The sequence below is a fragment of the Suncus etruscus genome, chromosome 17 (assembly GCF_024139225.1).
Source record: "Suncus etruscus isolate mSunEtr1 chromosome 17, mSunEtr1.pri.cur, whole genome shotgun sequence".
NCBI lineage: Eukaryota > Metazoa > Chordata > Mammalia > Eulipotyphla > Soricidae > Suncus > Suncus etruscus.
This window is the reverse complement of record NC_064864.1, coordinates 43,623,037-43,643,675: the sequence shown is the minus strand read 5'-3', so window position 1 is coordinate 43,643,675 and position 20,639 is coordinate 43,623,037. Positions and strand designations below refer to the sequence as shown.

Genomic DNA, 20,639 nt, shown 5'->3' with positions numbered 1-20,639 from the left:
TCAGCCATGTGCAAGGCAAAGGCACTACCCGCTATGACTCCAACCCACCTTTCTCTCTTTTTAAGAGAATAGGATCCCACCTCCTTGCTCCATCCTAGATCCACGCTGCCTCATCAATTTAAGCTGACCTTAGATGCCACCTGCTGTCCACTGTCCATGCCTCGGGTTTCTTTTCCCATCTTTAAGACAAATACATGTTAGAATCTTTCTTTTATTTTTTTAATACAATAGTTGAAGGAAGGGTGGACGTTTCTCTTGCTTATATTAACATCCAATCCTTTTGGGTTTTTGTTTGTTTGTTTGTTTTGGCTTTTGGGTCACACCTGGCATCGCTCAGGGATTACCCCTGGCTCTGTGCTCAGAAATCGCTCCTGGCAGGCACAGGGGACCATATGGGATGCTGGGATTCAAACCACCATTGGTCCTGGGTCAGCTTCTTGCAAGGCAAACCCCTACTGCTGTGCTATCTCTCTGACTCTGCACATCCAATCCTTTTTTTTTTTTTTTTTTTTTTTTTTTTTTTTGGTTTTTGGGCCACACCCGGCGGTGCTCAGGGGGTTACTCCTGGCTGTCTGCTCAGAAGTAGCTCCTGGCAGGCACGGGGGACCATATGGGACACCGGGATTCGAACCAACCACCTTTGGTCCTGGATTGGCTGCTTGCAAGGCAAACACTGCTGTGCTATCTCTCCGGGCCCTACATCCAATCCTTAACTCATATATATTTTATGGACATCTGGGCTGGGGAATATTATACAGTTTGTAGAATAGACTCTGCTCACTCTTAACCCACATGTGTGAGGTCATAAATTATTTCCCAGTAGAAATGATATCTCAGCTGAGATAAAGTGTTGACTAGGACTTAGCCAGACAAAGGATAAACAGAAAGAATTGTTTATCCAGGCGCTCTAAAAGGGAAGTGAGTGCTGGGGTGGGGAGGGAGACCCAAATTCATTTCAATACAACATGAATCCTGTATAACTGAGGAAGGGGAGTTGGTCCTGAGGAGGGAGAAGCTAGATGAGGACAAGAGCTTGCCAGGGTAGGGAGTTAAGGAAGTGAGACACTAGGGATGGGCTTCGCACACCAGGGACGCACACCAGGGAAAGTTCATTGCTGCCCATTGGAGGATGACAGACAGGGGCAGCTCCCAAGCCCCTGCCTTTCTCCAATTACTCAGTAAACCACCTCTCTATCTTCACAGCATGATGGAAGGTGGGCCCTCTGGTGGAGGGTATGGCAGAATTTAGAACATTGTATGCATGAAACTCGATCATGAACAGCATTGGATTTCAGTGCATCAAATAACAACAGCAGCAACACTTTCTTCAGACTCAAATGTTACATTTTTCATATTATTTATAGAATTCTTAGGAGATAGTATAGAATTCTGGGAGATAGTATAGAATATCACTATATGGGGGATTTGAGTGATAGCATAGCGGTAGTGTGTTTGCCTTGTACACAGATGACACAGGACAGACTCGGGTTCAATCTCCTGCATCCCATATGGTCTCCCAAGCCTGCAGGAGCCATTTCTGAGTGCAGAGTCAGGAGTAATTCTTGAGTGCCACCAGATTTGACCCAAAAACCAAAAAAAGAAAAGAAGAAGAAGAGAATATCACCATATGTACTGAGCTGGAGTCATTCACTAGTACTGCTAGGGTAGTCTGGTAATGTTGTACACCACAGGACCTGAGCAACATGATTTTCTTGAGCTCTCCCCTGAACTTCTGGCAGGTGGGCCAAGAATTACCTGTGGGGTCCCAGGTCTCCTGGGCATTGCTTCTGACTTTTGAGATCCCTTCCAAAAATGAAGTGTTTTGTTTTTTTTGTTTTTTTTTTTTGCAGTTGTTTCTGACCTATTCTCTCTCTTTTCCCAACTTCTTTTGCAGTTTAGGTGCCTCTATTGCGATATTTGCTTTTAAATTAGTGTTTCTGTCTGAAATGGATGTGAGGTCTGAATTCTAGTTTCAGGCCTTTGAGGGCAATGAATGTCTCACTCACTTTTCCTCTGCAGGCTCAGAGGACTAGATCGGATGCTGGGGGACGAATCTGGGTTGATGGGTGCATAGCAAACCCTCTACCTGCTGTACTATTGCTCCGACCTTCAGGAAGAATTTATTTTCAGGATTAATAAGTGGGATCAGGGGCCGGAGAGATAGCATGGAGGTAAGGTGTTTGCCTTTCATGCAGAAGGTTATTGGTTCGAATTCCAGCATTCCATATGGTCCCCCGAGCCTGCCAGGAGTGACTTCTGAGCATGGAAGTTCAGAGTGGCCCCTGAAACACTGCCAGGTGGTACCAAAAACAAAAACAAACAAACAAACAAAAAAAGTGGGATCAGAAAAAAGAAAGAAAAGAATTAGTCACTCTTGGACATAAAGAGGGAAAGAAAAGCCCAAGTGGCAATGAGGCTCTGTTTGCTTCTCTTCGCAGGACAGTTCCCCAGCAGCTTCGTGGAAAGTGTGGCCCTTCCCAGCCTGAAAGATGGGGAGCAGCTCTTCGTCTGCATCAGTGAGTTCACATCCGCAGAACCGAACAGTCTTCCCCTCCATAGAGGTAAGTCACATCCTGCTGTCATCTAAAGTGAGTCAGGTGGAGTCCGCTTATTTCTAATATATTTCTTTGGGGTGGGTGATTACTGTCTTATTTACATGGCTATATAGGTTTTAGGAGTACAGTTGGACACCCATTTAAAGGCACATTCCCTTCCTTCCCACACTCACCACCATCAGTGTTCCTGTGCCTTGGCCCTGCAGCACCCTGCAGGCTTCACAGTACTCTCTCCTTCACCCTCTTTGGGAACTTGAGTTCTGCAGTCCTGAGGTTTGTTCTACTTAGCCTTGTCTGCTCCTTGCTTTTTTTTTTTTAATGTCTCACATATCGGTGAGATCATCTTTCTCTTTTTGACTTGTTTTGCTTAGCTGACCGCCCTCCAGTTCCATCCTTGTTGTCACAAAAGGCAAGATTTCGTCTGCTCTTTAGTGTACTTTTCTGTATTTCAGACCATGCCTCCTTTATGGACAACTAGGACTTACTGGTATGTGCCTGAGCCACTGATCTCCAGAGTCTGAATTCAGAGAATGAGGATCCCTGGTGGGCTAGCAACAGTTTAGGATTTCCAGTTTTCACACTTATTTCATGTCTTCTCAAAAATGCATCCTTATTTGATACTTAACACAGTCCTGGGAGGTATAATTTAGGTATAATTAACTGATTTTAAAAATAATGAAAGTGAGATTCGAAGATGAGAAGTTTTGGCATCAGAATGTGCAGTCCTAGCACCTGATTATAAGCCCACTTTTTTTCTTTTTGTTTTTGTTTTAGGGCCATTCCCAGTTTGCTCAGGTCTTACTCTTGGCTCTGCACTCAGGGATTATTCTGTGAAGGTGCTCAGGGACCCTCTGGGATGCTGGGGATTGCATTAACTGTATCTCTAGCCCAAAGTCCTTTCTCTTTCCATTGCCCTATGCAATAGTCACATTTCAGATATTATTTATCTTTTTCTCCATAAAAACAGATGGGATTTGGTAACAGCATTTCTTTTATTTTTTTTTTTACTTGGTTTTGGCATTATTTCCATTGGTGCTTAAGTGTCTATTTCTGTTTCATTGCTCAAAGGTTGCTTCCAAGTTTTTCTTGGGGGACCAAGTGATTCTGGAGATCAGATCCAGGTCTCCGATTGTGTACAAAACAAGCACCCTAGCCCTTTGTGTCCTCTTCCTGCCCTCAACATTGTTGTTTTTTTTTTTTTTTTTTTTTTTTTTTTTTGTGGTTTTTGGGTCACACCCGGCAGTGCTCAGGGGTTACTCCTGGCTCCATGCTCAGAAATTGCTCCTGGCAGGCACGGGGGACCATATGGGACGCTGGGATTCGAACCGATGACCTCTTGCATGAAAGGCAAACGCCTTACCTCCATGCTATCTCTCCAGCCCCAACATTGTTGTTAATAGTAATAGTAGAGCAGGAATTATGTGTGGAACTTAAGAGATTGATGCAAAACAGCACTTTTAGTACTTACTCTTTATAAATTGTTATTGAAATTCTCATTGAGGGGGACAGAATGATAGCATAGCAGGTAGGACATTTGCCTTGCACACGGCCAACCCGGGTTTGATTCCACAGCATCCCATATGGTACCCTGAGCCTACCACAAGTGATTTCTGAGTGTAGAGTCAGGAGTAACCCTGAGTGCTGCCTGATGTGGCCCCAAAACAAACAAACAAAAATTTCATTGAGGCTGGAGAGATAGCACAGTGGTAGGGCATTTGCCTTGCACGCAGCTGATCCAGGACGTATGGTGGTTCGAATCCCAGAATCCCATAAGGTCCCCCGTGCCTGCCAGGAGCAATTTCTGAGTGCAAAACCAGGAGTAACCCCTGAGCACTGCCGGGTGTGATCCAAAAACAACAACAAAATCTCATTGATGTGTTAAACAGATAGTCCAGAAGAGAAGGTACTCGCCTTGCATGTCACTGTGGTGGCTGTCACCTTGGTTCAAATCTCTGACACCACATATGGAGATGTTTGGATCATTCCTGAGCACAGCCAGAATAACCCCTGAGAATGGCTGGGTAAAGGCCAAATCTCCTAGATGAGAATTTCTCATCAGGAATCCATACTCACTGAGCTGAGCATATGCTCTCAGTGCAAAAAAATTTAGATTTTTTTTTGGGGGGGTCACACCCAGCGGTGTTCAGGGGCTACTCCCGACTGTCTGCTCAGAAATAGCTCCTGGCAGGCACGGGGGACCATATGGGACACCGGGATTTGAACCAACCACCTTAGGTTCTGGATCGGCTGCTTGCAAGGCAAGCACCGCTGTGCTATCTCTTTGGGCCCCAAAAATTTAGATTTAATTCTTAGAATCACTGTTCCTCCAAGTACCACCAGCTATGATCTAAAACAGACCAAACAACTACCAAAATTTCTCATCAGAACCAACAAAATGGAAAGGATTTAAAACAGATAGTAATTGGGCTGAGTCAATAGTACAGTTTGCCTTACACACATCTCATTCAGATTCAGTCCTCAGCACCCCACATGGACCCTTGAACACTTACAGGAGTGATCCTGGAGTGCAGAGCTAGGCATTAGCCCTGAGTAGAAATACTATATATAAGCCACGGGTGTGGCTCCAAAAACAAAAACAAAATAGAATGGAATAAAACAGATATCACCCATTCAAATTCCAAGTATTTCTCACTTCTTATCCTGTGATAGGCATAGTAACTTTTAAAGATGGGTTTTAACCCATTTCTTTCTTGTTTGTTTGTTTGTTTTGTTTTTGGGGTCACACCCAGCATTGCTCAGGCATTACTCCTGGCTCTACGCTCAGAAATCGCTCCTGGCAGACTCAGGGGACCATATGGGATGCTGGGATTTGAACCACCAGCTTTCTGCATGCAAAGCAAACGCCTTACCTCCATGCTATCTCTCCAGCCCCTATAACCCATTTTAACATGTTTACTTAAGTCTATAAATTTCTGTATAAGAATAAAAACTAGGGGCCAAAGAGATAGCATGGAGGTAGGGTGTTTGCCTTGCAGCAGAAGGACAGTGGTTTGAATCCCGGCATCCCATATGGTCCACTGAGCCTGCCAGGAATGATTTCTGAGCATAGAGCCAGGAGTATTCCCTGAGCACTGCTGGGTATGACTCCCCTCCCCAAAAGAATAGAAACTATTGGCCAGAAAGCTAGTACTGGTGTTAAGACTTTTGCCTTATCTGCCACAACTTCTGTTGATTCCTGACACTGTATATGGTTCCCTATCACTGTCAGGAATGATCCCTGAGCACATAACCAAGAATAAGTCCTGAGTGCCACCAGTCTGACCCAAATACATCCCCCCTCCAAAAAAGAAACCAATAAGTGTTCCTTTGAGATTTTAGATCAGTACAGTTTTGTGATAATGCAGAATAATTATCAAAAAGGTAGAACAGGGCCAGAAAGACATCTGGAGTAGTGGCACACATGCCCAGCCATACAAAACCCTAGTTAGATTTCCAAAACACATGGGCTCTGGACAGCAGTAGGGGTGACCCTTATAAATTAAAAAAAAAAAAAAAGTATTATATATGTTAGTAACGTGACTTCTTCCACTGGGTAGCCTAAGGGGAGGTTGGTTTTCACAAATCATGTATGTGTGAAAGAGGGAAAAACCTAATGAATTTTTCTTCACCCTCTGTGAGAGAAATAAGACTGTTGGATTGTGACAGTTCTCAAAATCCTAGTGGAGTTTAGGAGTGACTCCCAACTCTTGTATTTGAGGATACTCCTAGCAGTAATTAGGAACCACACCAGGATGAACTCTTCAAACTGGTGCCCTCCTACATGTAAAGCACTGCCCTTAGAACTCTCACTCCTGACCCTCAAAATGTATCTTGAGAGTTTCTTTACACTTCACTTTATACTCAGCCTCTTCCTCTGGCCTATGTTTCCACCCTCAGAAAACTGAGAAGGCAGAGACCAGGCTTCCATAGCAGGGACCCTTTCTGATCCTCCACGGCATCAAACCCATCAGGGAGTGGAGAAAAGGTCAGAGCACAATGACCTTCACGCCTCACACTGTTCACAGGACACCCCTGTCCTTCCCACACCTGCATACTGTAGTCAGTCCTGGGCCAAATAATACGCTGAGTGGGATTATGCAGCATAGCCCCAACGTTGGAGGGATTTAAGAGTGTGGCTTCTAGAATTACCTTTCTTTGCTTTATAATTACTGGTCAGGTATAAGGGTTTTTTTTTTTTTTTTTTTTTTTTTTTTTTGGTTTTTGGGCCACACCCGTTGACGCTCAGGGGTTACTCCTGGCTATGTGCTCAGAAGTTGCTCCTGGCTTGGGGGACCATATGGGACACCGGGGGATTGAACCGCGGTCCATCCAAGGCTAGCGCAGGCAAGGCAGGCACCTTACCTCTTGCGCCACCGCCCGGCCCCAGGTATAAGGTATTTTTAAAGGTTTTTTTGTTTTGTTTTGTTTTGTTTTTTTTTCTGAGCTCATTCCTTGGGAAGATTGGCCTCATTTTTGAAATTACTTTGAAGGTAAAATTGGCCTCTGTAATACCTGGACCACCCAAGAGATTGAAATTTTCTGGTTTAGTCCCCTAAACCAAATTTTATCAAGATCCAGCCATATCCCCACATCGGGACCTACTGATCTACCTTTATTCTCAGCTTAGAATTTATTAAACCAGGGCCAAAGAGATAGCACAATGGTAGGGCATTTGCCTTGCATGCAGCAGATCCAGGATGGAAGGTGGTTCAAATCCCAGCATTCCATATGGTCTCCAAGCCTGCCCAAAGTGAGAAGAGGCTGGGGGACCAATAGGGAACAGAGTAGGAAGAGAGAAACTAAATATAAGTACAGAGAAGGCTTTTCCTTCTCCGACAGTCTTCCCAAGAAACACCAGCGATCAGCTCCATCTGTCTTCTGTTTTCTCTTTTATTTTATTCTTTGAGTTTTGGGCCACACCCAGTGGTGCCAGGGATCAAAGCCGGCAGCTCACATGCAAAGTGCTTTCAGCTGCCTACCTACGTGGCCCCTCGTCTTCTATTTTGAAAGCATAAGACTGTGAGGATGGAGAAGTTCAGCGTCCCTGTGCATTTTGTCTTTTTCTGAGAACTTCAGCACGAGAAATAATTCTAATTCCTCTTGAAAATCAACCGATTTTTTTTACTAGTTGGAAAAAAATATATTGGGAAAAGGAAAGAAAGTATTTTATACCCTACAAAGTAGAGGAGAGTGTTCTGATTTTCAGCTCTTGAGCTTTGATTGGCCTTTGTGTGTCTGGGACTGAAAATGGGTTTTGTGGGGGGCATTTTCTTACTTAATGCACTCCCCCTTATCCCAGGCCTCCCGCACAGCCAGTCCTGCCCTGGCTTGTCACAATGGAACTGACAAGATTTCAAAGAAGGGAATTTGGAAGCCTTAGAATGTGGGAGGGCCATGCTTGAGATCTTCTGAGTTCTCCCAGGTTGTCAAATACTTTAAATTTTTCTCTTACCAGGGTCAAAGTGATAGCACAGCGGTAGGGCATTTGCCTTACATGCTGCTGACCTGGGACAGATCCGAGTTCAATCCCTGGCATCCCCGAGTCCGCCAGGAGCAATTTCTGAGTGCAGAGCCAGGAGTAATCCATGAGCATGGCCGGGTGTGGTCCCAAAACAAAACAAAACAAAGTTTTCTTTTACCTTTAGAAATACTATTGGGGGGGCCCGGAAAGATAGCACAGCTGCGTTTGCCTTGCAAGCAGGCGATCCAGGACCAAAGGTGCGTGGTTCGAATCCCGGTGTCCCATATGGTCCCTCGTGCCTGCCAGGAGCTATTTCTGAGCAGACAGCCAGGAGTAACCCCTGAGCACTGCCGGGTGTGGCCCAAAAACCAAAAAAAAAAAAAAAAAAAAAAAAGAAATACTATTGGGGGGGCAGCAAGGTGGCGCTAGAGGTAAGGTGTCTGCCTTGCAAGCGCTAGCCAAGGAAGGACTGCGGTTCGATCCCCCCGGCGTCCCATATGGTCCCTCCAAGCCAGGGGCGATTTCTGAGCGCTTAGCCAGGACTCGAGTAACCCCTGAGCATCAAACGGGTGTGGCCCGAAAAACCAAAAACCAAAACAAACAAACAAACAAATACTATTGGGATTGACAAGAGGAGAAATTTTATATATATATATACATATATATACATATATACACACACACACACACACACACACACACATATATATATATGTAGGTAGGTAGGTAGGTAGGTAGGTAGGTAGGTAGGTAGGTAGGTAGGTAGGTATTTTAATTATACAAACTATATACCAGGGCCAGGGAGAAGACTCAGATCTGGAGCACAAGTTCCAGTTGGATCCTCAGCACCACATGGTCCATGTGTCTATTACATATATTGTTGTTTGTTGGTTGGTTAGTTGGTTTGAGGACACACCTGATAGTTTTTAGGACTCAGGACTCGCTCCCAGCACACAGATTTATAATATATTTGCACATTTATTATTATGTGACAAATATTTTATATAATAACTATCTATATATTTAAATACATACATATTTTGATTTGGGGCCTTGTGTAGCAATGCTAAATACTTGTATTTTTTTCTTAATATTTGTATTTTTTAAATATAAAATGTGTAGACATACACATATGCGTGTATTTGTCTTGAGTACACAGTGTAGATGTCTAAGATGTCTGTGTAGCTTAAGAAGTCTGAGAGCTCTAGGCTTAAATCCAACTCTATAACTTAGTAGTTGTGAACTTGGGCAAATTACTTCAAATCTTCATCTACAAATAGAGGGTGGTAATGCCTACCTCGAGGTAGTGGTGGAGGTTAAATATGGTGAAATATGGATGAGCCTCTGGCATGAGGAAGGCATCTAGTACATGGGAATTAATTTTATATAGCAGGGAATTTGCAATTATGTGTTGGGGGACACGGTTCCCTATGAGAAACTGTGTCAAAGTGCAGTTTCCTGGAGCCAGACTCCTCAACTCGTCCAGCAGGTGTCGCTCATTTCTCATCTCCTCACAGCGGATTATCTGGTTGTGAGTTATATTTAAGTTATATTTAAACTCAGTAACAAAACTGTTTCTAACAGAATGAAGGAGATGGCTAATGCCACTGAATCTTCTTCTTTTTTTTTTTTTTTTGGTGGTTTTTGGGTCACACCCAGCAGTGCTCAGGAATTACTTCTGGCTCCAAGCTCAGAAATTTCCCCTGGCAGGCACGGGGGACCATATGGGACGCCGGGATTTGGGATTCGACCCAATGACCTTCTGCATGAAAGGCAAATGCCTTACCTCCATGCTATCTCTCCAGCCCCAACCACTGAATTTTCTAATGAAAAAAATAAAGAAGTGAAAAATCAAAGCAACAATAATAACAACAAAAGAAGAGCAAAACACAATCAAGAATATAACAAGAAAAAGGGGCCAGAGAGATAGCACAGCGGTAGGGCGTTTGCCTTGCAAGCAAACTCAGGACCAATGGTGGTTCGAATCCCAGCATCCCATATGGTCCCCTGTGCCTGCCAGGAGTGATTTCTGAGCAGAAAGCCAGGAGTGACCCTGAGCACCGCTAGGTGTGGCCCCAAAACAAAATAAAAACAAACAAACAAAAAAGAATATAACAAGAAAAAATATTGAAACAGAAGAGGAAAAAATCGGGCCCGGAGAGATAGATAGCACAGCGGTGTTTGCCTTGCAAGCAGCTGATCCAGGACCAAAGGTGGTTGGTTCGAATCCCGATGTCCCATATGGTCCCCCGTACCTGCCAGGAGCTATTTCTGAGCAGACAGTCAGGAGTAACCCCTGAGCACCTCCAGGTGTGGCCCCCCCAAAAAAAAGAGAAAAAAATCTATGTATATTATGAGAAGTAATTAAATATGGTTAAAAATTGCCTCAGAATGTTTATCTGTAACCTTATATTTCCAGGCCATCTCTTTATACCTCACCAGAGAACAAAATTTAGTTGATGGGCCTAAAAAAATAAGGGCTTAAAGTCCCTGCCTTAAAAGTGTCTGTCACAGGTTCAAATTCCAGGCATCTCCCATGTCCTGAGGGTGAGCAGGAGAGCCCTGCTGTCCCCAGAGCCACATGTGTTTTCCAGTTGGGCCACAAAAGGATAGTGACACCATGAACATCACAACTAACAAGATGTTTAAGCCTCATGGTCAGGGTGTGTAACCCCTGGCAAATAGACGTGTGAGCACCCCCCAGGGGCACCTGAACTATAATTTAGAGTGTCACTCCCAGCAAGCTCTTGAGCCAGCGCCACAATCGATGGAGTGCAAACCAGACTGGAGTGATATACAGTAAGTGGGGTGTTTGCCTTACACACAGTTGTACCAGGTTCAATTCCCAGAACCATATTTGGTGCCCCATGAACTGCCAGGAGTAAGCCCTGAGCACCACTGGTGTAATACAAAAATAAAAACAAAAAGATGGGGCTGGAGCGATGGTGCAAGTGGTAGGGTGTTTGCCTTGTACGCTGACCTAGGACAGACAGAGGTTCGATTCCCCGGTGTCCCATATAGTCCCCCAAGCCAGGAGTGATTTCTGAGCGCATAGCCAGGAATAAGCCCTGAGCGTCACCAGGTGTGGCCCAAAAACAAAACAAAACAACAACAAACAAAAAGAAAGCTTATCAATACAATCATCCAGCTGAAAATAAAGAGAAAACCCAATCTTTACAGCAAGGATTCATGGAGACCTGGCAAAGCAAGGAGAATGTTGTCATTGTCCAATCTTAGGAAAGCCAGTTCGTTCCAGCCAGGAGAGTGGGAGTTCTGGCATGGTTCTCCTTCTTCACCAAAAGCCTCTTGTGTCTGAACATTAAGCATATCTCTGGGCCCTGACGTAATGGTCTTGGAACAAGTGGGAGGGGACTATTGTAACTCACAGGACTCCAAGTTCAAAAGCTATTTATTGAATCATAAATTAAAAGAACATAGAAATATAGCCCCAAACACTGTGCTTCAGGAATATCTAAGCAAAGTATAATCAAGTCCTTGAAAATAGAGCCTACCACTGAGTGGAAGATCAAACATTAGCTAGGTGCCGTGTGGTATAAAAAAAAATACAAGGTTGGGGCCAGAGAGATAGCATGAAGGTAAGGCATTTGCCTCACATGCAGAAGGTCGGTGGTTCGAATCCCAGCATCCCGTATGGTTCCCTGAGCCTGCCAGGAGCGATTTCTGAGCGTAGAGCCAGGAGTAACCCCTGAGCGCTGCCGGGTGTGACCCCCCAAAAAAATACAAGGTTAAAATTCAGTGATGAGGTCTGGGAGTGATAGTACAGTGCACAAGGTGCTTGCTTTGTACACAGCCAACCTGGGTTTGATCCCCAGCAGACCACATGGTTCCCGGAGCACTGCCCTGAGCATTGTTGAGTATAGCCCCCAAACAAACAAACACAAACAAACAAACAAATTTTAATGCTGAATGAAATCAGTCACTGATATGCTTTCACTAGACCACTAAGGTTAACATGGGCTTCTAGCTATTAGGGAAGCGTGCTGAGGTTATTAAGACAACTTGAATCAGAGGCAGTGTGGAGAAATAGTCTGAGGTGAGATGTGATTTGAGATGGCAGGGGTGGGAGTTTCTGACAGCCAAGGAGAATTCCCAACAGGCTGTGAATGCCAGATTATATTGAGTGAAAAATATATGGACTGCCTTTTGTAGTTTAGTAGTTCTACCTCATTGAGTTTATCCAGAGCAAACTTCTTTAGTTCAGACATTCAGAAAAGGATGTTAGAGAGGAAATCTGGTGGCAGGAAGAAACTTTTCATAGTTTATGGTAAAAGTTTGAACAGGGTAGGGAGATAATGAAATGGGGACATTTACCATCTAAATTTGTTACGAATCTTAGGTAGATCAGAAGATATCTATGTGTGCATAAGCTCCAAAAGGTGAGATAATGGGAACTGGACTTGGATGGAGGAATAAAACAAGGAATGAATGGACAGAATTTGGCAAAAAGGGGGCCAGAGTAGGGCTTTTGCCTTGCACGTGCTAACCGACTGCGGTTTGATCCCCCGGCATCCCATATGGTCCCCCAAGCCAGGAGCGATTTCTGAATGCTCAGAGTAACCCCTGAAAATGACCGGGTGTGCCTCCCCCACTCAAAAATCAAAACAAAACAAAATAAAAGAATTTGGCAAAAGGAATTTAGGGATAGGGAGCCAGTCTCAAAAGATGTGCTGATTTAAGTTAAAGAACTATTTTAAAAATTATCATTGTTTAATTTTTTTTAATTTTGTGCATGTGGTTTGCAACTTGTGATTAGTAGGATTCCATACATGACCCACCCATACCCTCCATCAGGTGTCCACTTCTTCTACCATTGTCCCAGGGTCACTCACTCACTCACCAACCACACCACCCCTGTGATCAGCTTCTTCAGTGACAGGTTCTCAGTTTCTGTTGCTTTGGGGCCTTTGTTATTTTCCCATTCTGTTTTCTTCATATCCCAAATATAAAAGATAACTTGAAGAACCATTATCATTACAATTATTATAAATGGGCACTGAGTGCTTATTATGTACCAGCTTATGTACTAGGGCTATACAGGACAGCTGTGGGACAACTGGTCCAAAATATCTTTAGTTGGTGGAGAGACAGGAAAAAACAGAATTTCTTCTAAAATCAAGAACATGTGCTAATACCCTAAAAGACAATCCAGGGCTAGAACAGGTAGAGTGCTTGCCTTGTACAATGCCATCCCAGGTTTGATCCCCAGAATCCCATATGTTCCCTGAACACCTCCCAGTAGTGTTTCCTGAGTGCAAAGTCAGAAGTAACCCCTGGGCATCACTGGTTATGGCCCAAACCCAAAAATGTTGTTAACTATACTTGACTATAACATGACTCAAGATTGTGCCAAGTGCTTTGCTATCCTGCTATAAATTTATAGAAAATAAATTTATTGAAAATATATACTACTCTTTATACATCCCACCCACACCTCTCAGTTCCTGACATGATTGGCTCCTAAAATCCTTGCTATTTCCTTGATGACAGAATTTTAAACAGCAAGATTCCTTTTAATAGTGAGGTAATTCTTTTTTTTATAAATTTATTTTTAATTATGAGAACAAAGATGCAAAGAAAGAGGAAAAGGTAAAGTTACAGTGGAAGGACAATCACCCATAAACAGAATTCTTAGAAGACAACCCCTTGCTGATACCTTAATTTTGAACTTTCAGCCAAAGAACATTAAGAAAAATAAAATAGAACCCATGTACAATTACTTTGTCCCTCAAGTCCCCAGATTGTAGTACATTATAACATTTTTTAGCAGTACACAAAGCAATCTAAGGCCATAAAACTTATGTAACTCCTTAAACATTGAAGGTATAGTATTTTCTTACATTTCCTTGCCCATGCATATTAGTTTAACTTAATCACAAAAGTTTAAGTGGGTTTTTTTTTTAAGGATTAGAGTCAAAGGAGCACCTTTGAGCGTCACAGGGTGTGGCCCAAAAAGAAAAAAAATTTAGGGGAGGTGAGAACTCTGGTAACAGGTGTGATGCTGGAATGAATGTACCTGAGAAATCATTAACTGTCTTAAAATCTTAAAATCTCAGTCTCAGGGGCCGGTGAAGTGGCGCTAAAGGTAAGGTGTCTGTCTTGCAAGCGCTAGCCAAGGAAGGACTGCGGTTCAATCCCCCACTATCCCATATGGTCCCCCCAAGCCAGGGGTGATTTCTGAGCGCTTAGCCAGGAGTAACCCATAAGCATCAAATGGGATGGCCCAAAAAAACAAACAAAAAAAATCTCAGTCTCAAAAAAAAGCCCCAAAAACTAAAAGTTCCCCCCAATCTGTGGCCAGAGCAATAATACAGCAGTAGGGCATTGCCTTGCACACAGCTGCCCCAGGATGGACCTGGGTTCAATCCCTAGCGTCCTATATGGTCCCCCATGCCAGGAGTGATTTCTGAGCGCATAGCCAGGAGTAAACTCTGAGCGTCACCAGGTGTGTTCCCCCCCCCAAAAAAAAAAACAATCTGGAGAGTATCTGGGGCAGGTAAGTATGTGTGTGAGCACTGGTGAGAGTATTGCAAGTCCATGTCTTTTTCTACATGTAAAAAGGCAATTAACCACAGGTATAGGGGAAAACTCAAACAATTAGAAATTATACAATCAATTTTTAAATGTATTTTCTGAGTAAAGAAAAAAAGACTTATTAAAATACAAAATCTCTAGAAAATACATAGTAAGGGAGCAGCAAATGGCCAGAGGAAAGAGAACTGGAGTGTTGGTCTACAGCTGAATTTAGTTGGAGGAGGGTTTTGTTATGGGGAGTCTTTGGGGCATTGATGGGGAAAAGGAAACAGACATTCTGGAATGAGGTATTTATAAAAGTATTGTTAACATGGGGCCTGAGTGTACAGGGGGGTAGGACATTTGCCTTGCACGCGACAGGCCCAGGTTCTATTCTATCCCCAGCATTCCTGAGCACAGTCAGGAAGTAACCCCTGAGTACCGTGGAGTGTGGCCCAAAAGACAAAATATATCCATATATATATATATATATATATATATATATATATATATATAGTTAACAGTATTTAAATAATGATGCCTTAATAATTAAAATGGGGAAGGGTGGAAGGGAGAGGGCTGGAGGGAGTGCAGGCTGGCTCCGTTTTGATTTGGTCCCCTGAGCACAGCCAGAAGTGCTTAGATACTCTCCAGATTGGTTTTTTTTTTTGGGGGGGTGGGGTGGGAGAGCACACCCGGTGCTGCTCAGGGGTTACTCCTGGCTATGTGATGAGCATAGAGATATCTCTGAGCATAGAGATCTCTGATCACGACCAGGTATGGCCTCCCCAAAGGGTGATGGGCTGCACTGATCATCCTCATACCTTTCGCTGGGCACTGCCTGAGCTTGTCTTTGCTCTTCTCTCTCCAGGTGACCTGGTGGTTCTCGATGGAGCTTCCACTGCAGGCTGGCTGCAGGGCCGGAATTGTTGGGGGGCCCGGGGCTTCTTCCCGGCCTCCTGCGCGAAGGAGCTCTGCCTTTCGTCCCGCAGCCAGCGCTGGCACTCGCAGAGCGCCCTGCTCCAGCTCCCGGATTACTCCATGGGCCAGGCACGCGCGCTTATGGGGCTCTCGGCGCAGCTGGATGAGGAGCTGGACTTCCGAGAAGGGGATGTGATCACCATTATCGGGGTGCCCGAGCCTGGCTGGTTTGAAGGGGAGCTCGAGGGCCGAAGAGGCATCTTTCCTGAAGGTTTTGTGGAGCTCCTGGGGCCCTTGCGGACAGTGGAGGAGCCGGTGGACTCTGGCGATGACCATGTTGTGAATGGGAAGAAAGTTGAGCCTGTGGATCAGCGGCCAGAGCAGGTGTCAGACCAGGGCAGTGAGCAACCAGGGACCTATGGAATCGCCCTTTATAGATTCCAAGCCCTTGAGCCCAATGAGTTGGATTTTGAAGTGGGGGACAGAATCCAGATTCAGGAGACCCTGGAAGATGGCTGGCTCAAAGGCTCACTTCGGGGTCGCACTGGTGTCTTTCCCTACCGGTTCGTGAAGGTCTATAGTGAAGCACCGGCAGAGGAGAGCCCAGAGGGACAGCAGGCACCTGGCCTGCCCAGCAGCTCAGAAGCATCCCCAGGGCCTTCTGAAAACTCCTCAGGGGCTGAGGAAGAAAGATCTGCTAGGGACTGGACGGAGAAGCCCCCCCAGCCCACTCTGGAAGCATTTGCTTCCATCCCACCAGATGCACTTTTGTCCTCCAGCACTGAAGCCTGGGGGGATGAGAGGGAGCCCTTAACCTTGCCCCCAAGAAGCCCTGCTACCGGGCACTTGCAGCCTCTCTCCAAAGTCAGGTCCACTGAAGATCTGCCCCAGGTGGTCAATGGTGTCTCCTCCCAGCATCAAGCACCCTGTCACCCGCAGCTGCAGAAAAAGCCACACTATTCTACAGTGGAAGGAAGCCCCCTGCACCCTGAGGATCCTGAACCCCTACAAGTGAAGACTCGAGAGTATTCCAACTTGCCTGCCCGAAAAGCAGACACCCTGCCCAGAACCAGACTGGTACCTTCTCTTAACCAGGACACTTCGCTTTCAGCCACCTGGACAGGGAGAGCCGGCAACCATCGCAGCCCTCTGCTCCCCTCCATGTGTGCCCCAAAGTACCCTATGCCCAGAGGCAGTGCTTTTACCCTGGGCCGAACTGACAGCTTAGAAGTGCGTCGAGCAGCCAGTGAGAAGGGGCCAGGCCTGGACACCATAGCCCTGACCCAGAGTAATGGCAGCGCCGACCTGGATTCCAAGTTGACCCAGCAGCTGATGGAGTTTGAGAAGAGCTTGTCCACAGAACCTGACAAAATCTGCCGACGCTTTTCTATTGAGGACTTTAACTCTGAGAAGGATATTGTCTGGGGTTCTTCCAAGCTTCTGGGCCCGCAGGAGCTGTCCAGGAGGAGGAAGGCTCTGAGGCCACCCCCTCCGCGTCCCAGCACCCCAACCTCCACTCCTCTCCACATGCTCATAGACCAGAACCCAAGGCCCCAGCTGCCCTTTCCTATGCGGCCTTCTCGCCCAGCGCCCCTGCCGCCCTCCATGCATCAGAGGGTGAATGTGGTCCCTACCAAAACCCCAGCTTCTCCTCAGCCTAGCAGTGAGTCCCTGGAGAAGCAGGGCCCAGAGACAGTGGGAAAGACTTTGGATCATCCATCCCAGGACCCCTTAGTAACAACGGTGAAGAGTCAGGAGATGGAACAAGACTTGGATATGTATAGCCCGGCTCCTGAAGAGCTGAATCTGATGCTAGAAAAGCAAGAGGCAATTTTCAAAGCAGACACACTGGGAAATCTGCAGTTCTACGAGAGCAACATTGAAAGTCTGAGTCTGGAGCTCCAGCAGCTTAGAGGTAAGTGATGCGGTGTAACTGGCTCTTGTTTCGTGACATGCCCCATATACCAGGTGACAAACCTATGGTGGTTTTGTCGGGATCCAGCACCACCTGTGAGGGCAAGGAAAAAGTTGCCTGCTGTTGCAGGACCTGATTTCCCACTCCATCATAGTGCTGTGTCTCCCCAAATCCTTGGACAGCTGGAGCTTTCTGCTTCCTTTGTTCTCAGAAAAAGTGCAGGTGTTGGCTATAGCTGCTTAGTAGTTGTTTTTGTTGATGTTGTTTTGGTTTGGATTTTGGGCCACACCCAGTGGCACATAGGGCTTGCTCCTGGCTCTGCACTCAGAAATTGCTCCTGCCAGGCTCAGGGAACTATATGAGATGCTGGGAATCAAACTAAGGTCCATCACTGGTCGGCAAGGGTGTCAAGGCAAACACCCTACTGCTGTGCTATCACTCCGACCCCTTTTATTAACTTTGTTTTTTTTTTTTTTTTTGGTTTTTGGGTCACACCCGGCGGTGCTCAGGGGTTACTCCTGGCTGTCTGCTCAGAAATAGCTCCTGGCAGGCACGGGGGGACCAAATGGGACACTGGGATTCGAACTGATGACCTCCTGCATGAAAGGCAAACGCCTTACCTCCATGCTATCTCTCCAGCCCCTTTTATTAACTTCTTAATGAGCATTTTTTTGGTTTTTCAGACCACACCTGTTTGATGCTCAGGGGTTATTCCTGGCTAAGCGCTCAGAAATTGCCCCTGGCTTGGGGGGACCATATGGGACGCCGGGGGATCGAACCACGGTCCTTCCTTGGCTAGCGCTTGCAAGGCAGACACCTTACCTTTAGCGCCACCTTGCCAGCCCCTTAATGAGCATTTTTACCTTTTGCTTACACAAAGAATGTTCAAAGCCACCCCAGGATGCCCCCAATGACTCCTTGGTGATTTTACAAATAAAACTAAATCTTGGTGAGATGAATAATATGCCAAGGGAGCTTGTAAATTTCAGCTACTATTTCTTCTTGCACCGTGAAAAATTCAAGTTCTGCCCTTAATTTGGAGTGACAGGCCTTTGGAAACTTCATTCCACTCTTCCCACTCAAAAGCAAAAGGCATGATGAACTGGACTCTCTTTGCACATGGCCAACTCCAGTTTGATCCCTGATACCATAAGTGGTCCCCGAAACCCCACCACGAGTGATCCCTGAGTACAGAGCTAGGAGCAAGCCCTGAGCACCACCAGATGTGACCGAAACTCAAAAACAAAAGAAACAAAAACAGAGCAGAGTCACAAGGGCTGCTGTAGAGACCCCAGTCCCCTCCCATCAGACAGCAGTGGGGTGCACCTGCTCTGTCCATCTGGCTCTGTCCAGCTAGAGCCAGGACAGATTCTGTTGGGCTCACACATCCTCAGTGAGATGGTGAGGCCATAAAAATTCCTTTCCTAGAAGCTCTTTTTTTTTCTTCAAAACCTTTTACAGTTTCCTGTTTCCTGCTTCCTACAGGTATCCTTTAGCTTGTTTAAAAAACTTTTTTTTACCTTTATGATAAGCATGGTTGTTTTATAGTCTGTGTTGGCTTATTCCAAGATATTATTAAGACTTGATGAGGCCATTTGTGTGGCCCATGGTTCTCATTCCTGTGGTACAGAAGCCTGTTTCTGGTTGTTATTTTTTCCTCAAATGATTGTGGGAGACACACTTGGTAGTGCTGGGGGTGGAGCACAGGCAGAAATGAGAACTTTGCTCCCCATGTGCAAAGCCTGTGTTTCCCCCTCTGCTCCTCCCAGGCCATCTGTGAGTGCTGGCAAGGATTGAGGGTTCGTGTTTGTTCCTCTCTGTTGTCGGTTCCCAGCTGATGTCTCTAGATTCCTGAAGCACTTGTAATCCTTGGGATTCAGAAACAAAAATAGGAACTCTTGGTAATTCCAAAAATTATATATGTTCTGGTTTTATTTGTTTGTTTTGTTTGTGGGGGTCACACCCAGCAGTGCTCAATGCATATTCCTGGCTCTGTTCTCAGGAATCACTCCTGGCAGACTCAAGGGACCATATAGGATACTGGGGATCAAACTTGTGTCAGTCATGTGCAAGACAAGCACTGAACCATCACTCCTTCCCCACTGTTCTGTATTTTTAAGAGATGCTCTAGGTCAGGGAGAGGGCTCAGAGACAGGTATGTAATCTTTGTTCCAACCTACTGAGAACTCTGCTGAGTGTAGGCCCCAAATGTTCAATCAAAACAAAAGCAAAGCAAGTAAACCCTTTGCAGTAAGTTGGGCTTTTTGTTTGTTTGGGTTTTTATTTTGGGGGGGCCACACACAGTGGTGCTCAGGGGTTACTCCTGGTTCTGCACTCAAAAATTGCTCTAAGCAGGCTTGGGGGGGTGGGATGCCAGAAATTGAACCAGAGTCCTTCCTGGGTCAGCCATGTGCAAGGCAAATACCCTATCACTGTGCTACCAATTTGACCCGTGCAGTATGTTCTTACAAGAGCAATAGTAGTAATTTTTGTAACCAACAATGGTTAGAATTTGGAATTCTAACAACGGTTAGAATGTTTGGAATTTTTGTCAGGAGTGTGGATCCCATATTTAACAGTGCTCAAGGCTTATTCCTGGCTCTGTGCTCAGGAATCACTCCTAGAGGGCTTGGGTACCATATGAAGATTGAACGAAGGTGCAAGACAAGCACCCTATCCACTATACTATTGCACTGGGGATTGTACTATTGTACTCAGGATTGTAGGCATTTTGTGCATATATACTTATTTTTCACTCTTTTGGGGGAGGGGGTTTGAGTCACACCCAACAGTGCCTAAAGTTACTCCTGGCTTTGCACTCAGAAGTCACTCCTGGCAGGCACAGGGGACCATATGGGATGCTGGGATTCGAACCACCGTTGGTCCTGGGTTGGCTGCTTGCACGGCAAATGCCCTACTGCTGTGCTATCTCTTCAGCTCCAAAATAAACACACTCTTGATTACTAAATACTTTTTTATTATTTTGTCAAACTAAATGTTATAATAAGGGCCCAGAGGGATAGCACAGCGATTGGGCATTTGTCTTGTACATGGCCAACCTGGGTTCAATCCCTAATACTCCATCTGGTCCCCTGAATCTGCCAGGAGCTATTTCTGAGCATAGAGCCAGAGTAAACCCTGAGCACCACTGGATGTGCCCCAAAAACAAAACAAAAAAATGCAGATTTAATAACGTAACACCAAAGCATGCGTCAGAATTGCCAATTAGAGGCCGGAGCGGTGGTGCTAGAGGTAA

The 20,639-nt window shown here is 45.4% G+C and overlaps 1 protein-coding gene across 1 annotated transcript in view; it reads left to right on the top strand.

Moving 5' to 3' along the window:
* The window catches only part of DNMBP (dynamin binding protein), a 142,499-nt gene that overhangs the window by 56,049 nt on the left and 65,811 nt on the right, over positions 1-20,639 (top strand). The window contains exons 3-4 of the mRNA XM_049790793.1: positions 2,439-2,561; positions 15,419-17,383. Coding sequence (XP_049646750.1) covers positions 2,439-2,561; positions 15,419-17,383 — 2,088 coding nt within the window. The remainder of the gene's footprint in view (positions 1-2,438; positions 2,562-15,418; positions 17,384-20,639) is intronic.